A 6,020-nucleotide genomic window follows, 5' to 3' on the forward strand; every position below is an offset into this window, starting at 1 on the left:
TCCCAACCGTATTCCATCCATCACTTCTTTGCCCATTCTCCTAATCTGTCTAAGTACTTCTGTAGCCTCACTACTTCCTCAAAACTACCTGCCCCTCCACCTACCTCTGTATGGTCTGCAAACTTGGCCACAAAGCCATCAATTCCATCATCCAAATCATTTACACAAATAACGTAAAAAGAAGCTGTACCAACACTGACACTGTGGAACACCACTAGTCATCGGCAGCCAACGAGATAAGGCTCCCTTTACTCACACTCTTTACCTCCTTCTAATGCTCTATCCATCAAAGTTGCTGGTGAACGCAACAGGCCAGGCAGCATCTCTAGGAAGAGATACAGTCGACGTTTCAGGCCGAGACGACTGACGAAGGGTCTCGGCCTGAAACGTCAACTGTACCTCTTCCTAGAGATGCTGCCTGGCCTGCTGCGTTCACCACCAACTTTGATGTGTGTTGCTTGAATTTCCAGCATCTGCAGAATTCCTGTTGAATGCTCTATCCATGTTGGTATATTTCCTATAATACCACGGGCTCTTAACTTGTTAAGCAGTTTCATGTGTGGCACTTTGTCAAAGGCCATCTGAAGATTTAAGTACATAACTTCCACCAATTCTCCTTCGTCTATACTGCTTGTTACTTCTTCAAAGAACCCCAATAGATTTGTCAGGCAAGATTTTCCCTTAAGGAAACCATGCTGACTGCAGCCTATTTTGTCATGTGCCTCCAAGTACCTCAAAACCACATGCTTAATAATCAATTCCAACACCTTCCCAACTACTGAGATCAGACTAACTGGCCCATAATTTCCTTTCTTCTGCCTCTCTCCCTTCTTAATTCGACCCAGCACTTAAATTGATTGAACCTTGTGTCCTTCCTCGTTCTCGGGGACGGGCTCACAATTCACCTCAACTCTGCCTTGCTTCCACTCGCCTTGACTCTTCCTTGCACCCTCTCGCCTGATGAATTTTTGTTTCATCAAATGCTACTGAGTAGCTGAATTTACTTAAATTCACCAACGCAATGGCATATATTCAAACGTGCACTTCTCTGAGCTCCACATTTATCCAACTCAGCTTTCTAATCAACATGTTGCTGCTGTTGTTGCACACTGACACAGGATGACAGGTGCACCCGAAGTAGGAGATCAGATGTCTAAAGGTCAACCTTTAACAAGGTGGATAAAAGGCAACTGCTGTAGAAATACATAGCATATCCACTTGTTCATTTCAATGAAGCACCATGAAAATTGTTTGATACTGTTTTATTTTAAATGTAAATTAATGAAGAAGGTGATTACTAATGTGCTTTAAAAGAGAAGCAACTTATCAGTGGAGCTCCTTGCCTCACTTCAGAGTTGTCCAATTCATTAAAAAGTCAGTTATGGATTTTTTTTCGAGAGCATTTTGTAATGTATGACATGGAGCAGTCAGCTTGCAAACATCAAGATCCCAAAGGTCAGTCTAATAATGATCATTTGTAACCATCCTTAGCAATTGTCCACATCCACCACACTTTTCCAATAGTTCCCTGGTCTCAGGTTAAATCATCTTTGACAACTTGCTGCTATGGTGTCCCAACAGATGGAGCAAGCCACAAATGGTGAGCTGGCTTCAGCCAAAGTTTCTAAGGCTCTACTTGCAGATCAGTCCGATGACCTTTTCAAGACTCTCTGCTATCAAAGAACTTTGGACAATGTTTAAATGTGTCTGATTAACAAAGGCATTTTGTAAATATTCAATGGGCTTACCAAAAAATTCAGAAGCTGTAAATATTTATAAATATTAAGTAAAATGAAAAAAGCTGCTTAACAGGCATGGTCTCTAGCCTTGTTCACATTAAAGTGTTTGCAATATACATGCCAGCAACCCATGCACAAAGCTGAGAGACTGGACATGAGAATTACCTCAGCCTTAGGCTCAGTACAGTTATGCTCCATTCCTGAGCCTTATGATGATCTCGGCATGAACGTGGGAGCTCAAATTCACCTGGATCTAACCTACAGCTCATTCTTGACGTCTGCATTGTAATGCACATATATAGAGATCAGGACTGAATTGTCCCAATGCATTGCAATAAGCCAATGTGTCCCTGTGGAACTATTGACTGACTATCAGTACTTCTGAGCCTATTTGTTTAACTTTGAGGTGGAATTCTGCACACAGTTCAAACACTACCATGGCAAATTGAAGCCATGAACTAAAGCTGGTATTTTAAGAAAAGTTTGACTGTGAAGTGGTAAGCATGAAATTACTGAATTGTTGTTGAATCCCATTTTGTTCACTAGTGGCCTTTAAAGAAGGCAATCTGTGACTCCAGCCCAGTACAGTTGATTCGTAACTATATCCTCAATCCTGTAATGATTAGGAGTGGATAATAAACACCAGTGGATTGGGCTGTATTGAATATGACTCTAAAATTATTAGCTTTTAGCAAGCCTCAGAGTAACAAAATATCTTTAATACAAAATACCTTGTTCATACTATTCTATTCCTTTGAGATGAAAGATGTCAAATAACAGATCATGACTGATTTTCTGAGGCTGCTTGCCCTTGCTATATACCTAACATTTTTAGCAACTGGCTGCAGAATAATTTGGAATATATTTTCATATAATTTATATTGCTGCATCCTCTCAGCACTTTTCACAGAATGAGAAGAAGGAGGGATTAATGATTACTGCCCATCTCTGCCTTTCAGACAGCTCATAAGTTTTGAATGACCTCAGTCTAGGGTAGAAAAAAATCTCCTCCAGCCCCTCTTCAAGCTAAATCATTTATTTCCTGTTTCCTCTACTTATTGATTTATTTATTTCATGTCGTTCTCCCAACCCAAATTATTTCAGTCCTTGTTTTACCACTCCATTATTTATCCCATGTCCCTTTCCTAACTGCTTATTTTATTCTAGTTCCTTCATTCTGATCAATTATTCATTTAATGCTAATCTTCATCCCATGGTATATTTATTCCATTCTGTCCACCACCAATTTATTACTGGCAAGTTATTTGTCACACTTAAAGACTGGCAAGATCTCCCCTGCTGAACACATTAGGAAGTTATCATTCTATCTGAACACCCAGATACCAAATCTTTAACAATGGCCTTGGTGAATTTAACCACAATGGATGTTATGTGCTCCTTTCCCGGCAATTATAGAAATTGATAAACATTTAAGAACGTAGAGCATAGAAATGTGCAGCACAGTCTACAGCGTCTGTTTTCTTCACTCCCTTTGGTCTGGTATGCCATGATTTTCTCCAATTCCTCCTCTGTTTTCCTATGGATACTCTGTTGTAACTTATCTGCCTTTACATTTTATTTCCCTTAGTTTTGTAGCTGAAGTTGGTTGCAAGTGGATCCTGTAATACCTTACCTCCAGAATATCATTGATTCCTTTCTCAGATTTACTCCTTTGTTTATCGTGCCCTCACCCAGTATCACTCCATCTCCAAATCTTCCTCTTCTATTAATATAGAAATCTTTAAATCAACTTTTAATTGCCATTCTTCTTACATTTTTACACTCCTGGAATAGTTTTTGGCTTATAAACCATTTTAATTCTGTGTGATTGTTCTTCATAGCTATAGAAGCTTTATATTCAATTTCCTTTCTAGGTTGCTTCAAGCAGAAGTAAGTGCCATTATGTTTAAAGCATTTGTTCAATTAATTCAGTATCACAGCTCTAGAGGAACTCCTAACCACATTTAAACCAATTGTCACTGAACTGATACTTCCCAAGCACTTAAGCACGAAGATCTGATTGGATTTTAATAACTGCTTGTCTCTGATATCAAAAATTATCACATTGCAATCACTTGTATTTAAACCCAAAACACACCTACAAGTTGGCATCTTAATCATTCCTCTTACTCAATCTAGCCCAGGATGACTTATCAATGGGTTGGCTCTTTTATAAATTGATTCTTAAAGTACTTGTTCAAGAATTCTTGGAATTTATTTCCTGTCTAAGTAGTAGAGATATAATCCTCCAGTCAGTTTCACATAAATTGAATTCTCCATCTAATATACCTAGCTGAATCTTGGCCTACATTTCTTAATTATGGTTTACACCCTGGCCTAAAAGTCTACTTAAAGCGCTAAGGGAACTTACTTACATGACTATATAATGATTCTGCCAATACAACTCTGTTTTCCTCCTGTCCAGTTTTATATCTTTCCTTTTATGTGCTTCAGTGCTGCAGTTAATTTAATTTGCCCTGTCAGTTCCTTTTTTTAATGATAACTAATTTTTTCTAAACATTTTGTTTTCTTCTATTTATTTATTTCACTGACAGTAATCATTCCATCTTGCTACCATTCCAATTAATTTTAATCAATCAGTCCCAGCAAGACCTTCAGGTCACACAACTTACTTGGCAGACTTCTTGCAATTATATTGGATCAGATCCAATGCTTCTGATCTTCCATATTAGCTTGTCTTGAGCAACAGTTTCCAATCACGTATTAATACATTGAATTGACACAATGAATATCTACAAAGTTTAGCAAATGCAGCAATACATTAATATAACAAAGGAATTGGACCTCGGTAGCTCAGAATGGTTACGTCTGACAGTCCAAGCATTCAGGATTAAGGTAGCCAAGGAATAACACATAATGCAGAATTATCAGTTCACTATTTGTGTTTTGGAGGGAAGAAAAGCTCCCTACAACCATGGACAAAACACTGGTCAAAGAACAAAATAACTGTACACAAATATAATTACCCATCCCATGTAGAAAATGGCACTCATGAGTGTTGTTCACATAAAATCCATTTCATTCTGTTCTTAAATTGAATTGTGTTCAAGCTATTTCTACTTCCTAAGCCATGATATCTATTATTTTCAAATATTCTTTGAGAAACCATTTTATTAAAGTATGACTTCAATATTAAAGTGAAATTTATGGCTTTTTGTTTTGCATTGTTTAAATTTTTATATAAGCGATTGTGACTGACCAGAAGAAAATAAATGTGTCTCACTTACGCTCTCACTGTTCATAGCTGCAACGCTGTAAGTTTTATTCATGGCGAAGTTTCCGTTATCCTGTTTTTACAGCTTTCTGCTGATTTCCAAACTTTCACGGTCTCAAATTAAAGTCCACTAAGATCCTTCACTGAAAATAAAAATTATTTTAAAGATGCTTAATAAAAATAACATAAATTAGGATAGCTGAATGATTCAATTCAAACCAAGGTATCAAATAAAAACGTTTAATAAATTATACTCATTGTTGTTGCCTGAATAAAACGATTTGGCACCAAAGATTAGAGAGCTAGTGAATATTTATGACTTGTGAAACTAATTGTCTTTCACATTTATGATGGGTAAATCATAAACACTGCTGATGAAGTAACTCTGCAGGGATCAGAGGGAAAATGTCAATGTGCTAGGGATACCCAGAAGAAACTCTTTGGTCAATTATTCTTCTAAATAGTCGTTGTAATATCAATCAACCATGTCATATTTCTTTAATCAATATTACTTTTGAATGAAAAGAATAAACATTTGAAAATAAATGCTACGAGGACAGCTTTTTAATGTTACCTATTCTTAATCTTTCAAAGCTTTACAAAGTCAGAAATGTTTGCAAATAAAAAAAATGAGGAAAACATTTACTACCCTACTCTCTAACCCCTTGTATATATTGATTGACTTATTTTCTGGGGGCGGGGGAGGAAAAGGAGGGTGCAATAGTAACAGGTGATTCAATTGTTAGAGGGATGAGCAATTATACCTGTGGTCTTATTCGTGGCCGCAGGCAGATACCATATGTTGCCTCTCTGGAAGCACATTCACAAATGTTATTAGGCAATTGCAGAACAGCTTGAAGGGGAGAGTTAATAATTAGAGTTCATGATTTGCATCAGTATCAAGTACGTAAGGTAGAAAGATGGATGGAATTAGAAAAGTAATTGAAAAAGCACAATCTCAAGTTTTTCGATTATTCCGGGTGACACATGGGAATGTAAATGTAAAAGTAAAAGATCATTTAGATGCTTCTGTGGCTGGAGATGGT

At 37.2% G+C, this 6,020-nt stretch overlaps 1 protein-coding gene across 2 annotated transcripts in view; it reads right to left on the bottom strand.

Moving 5' to 3' along the window:
- Positions 1-5,044, bottom strand: part of pde4d (phosphodiesterase 4D, cAMP-specific) — a 1,076,746-nt gene extending 1,071,702 nt beyond the window's left edge. For both annotated transcript variants that reach the window (XM_072252564.1, XM_072252563.1), the window contains exon 1: positions 4,988-5,044. In XM_072252564.1, coding sequence (XP_072108665.1) covers positions 4,988-5,029 — 42 coding nt within the window. In that variant the 5' untranslated portion in view covers positions 5,030-5,044. The remainder of the gene's footprint in view (positions 1-4,987) is intronic.
- Positions 5,045-6,020: the final 976 nt, after the last annotated feature.

Source organism: Mobula birostris, chromosome 3 (genome assembly GCF_030028105.1).
Source record: "Mobula birostris isolate sMobBir1 chromosome 3, sMobBir1.hap1, whole genome shotgun sequence".
In the NCBI taxonomy this organism is placed as follows: domain Eukaryota; kingdom Metazoa; phylum Chordata; class Chondrichthyes; order Myliobatiformes; family Myliobatidae; genus Mobula; species Mobula birostris.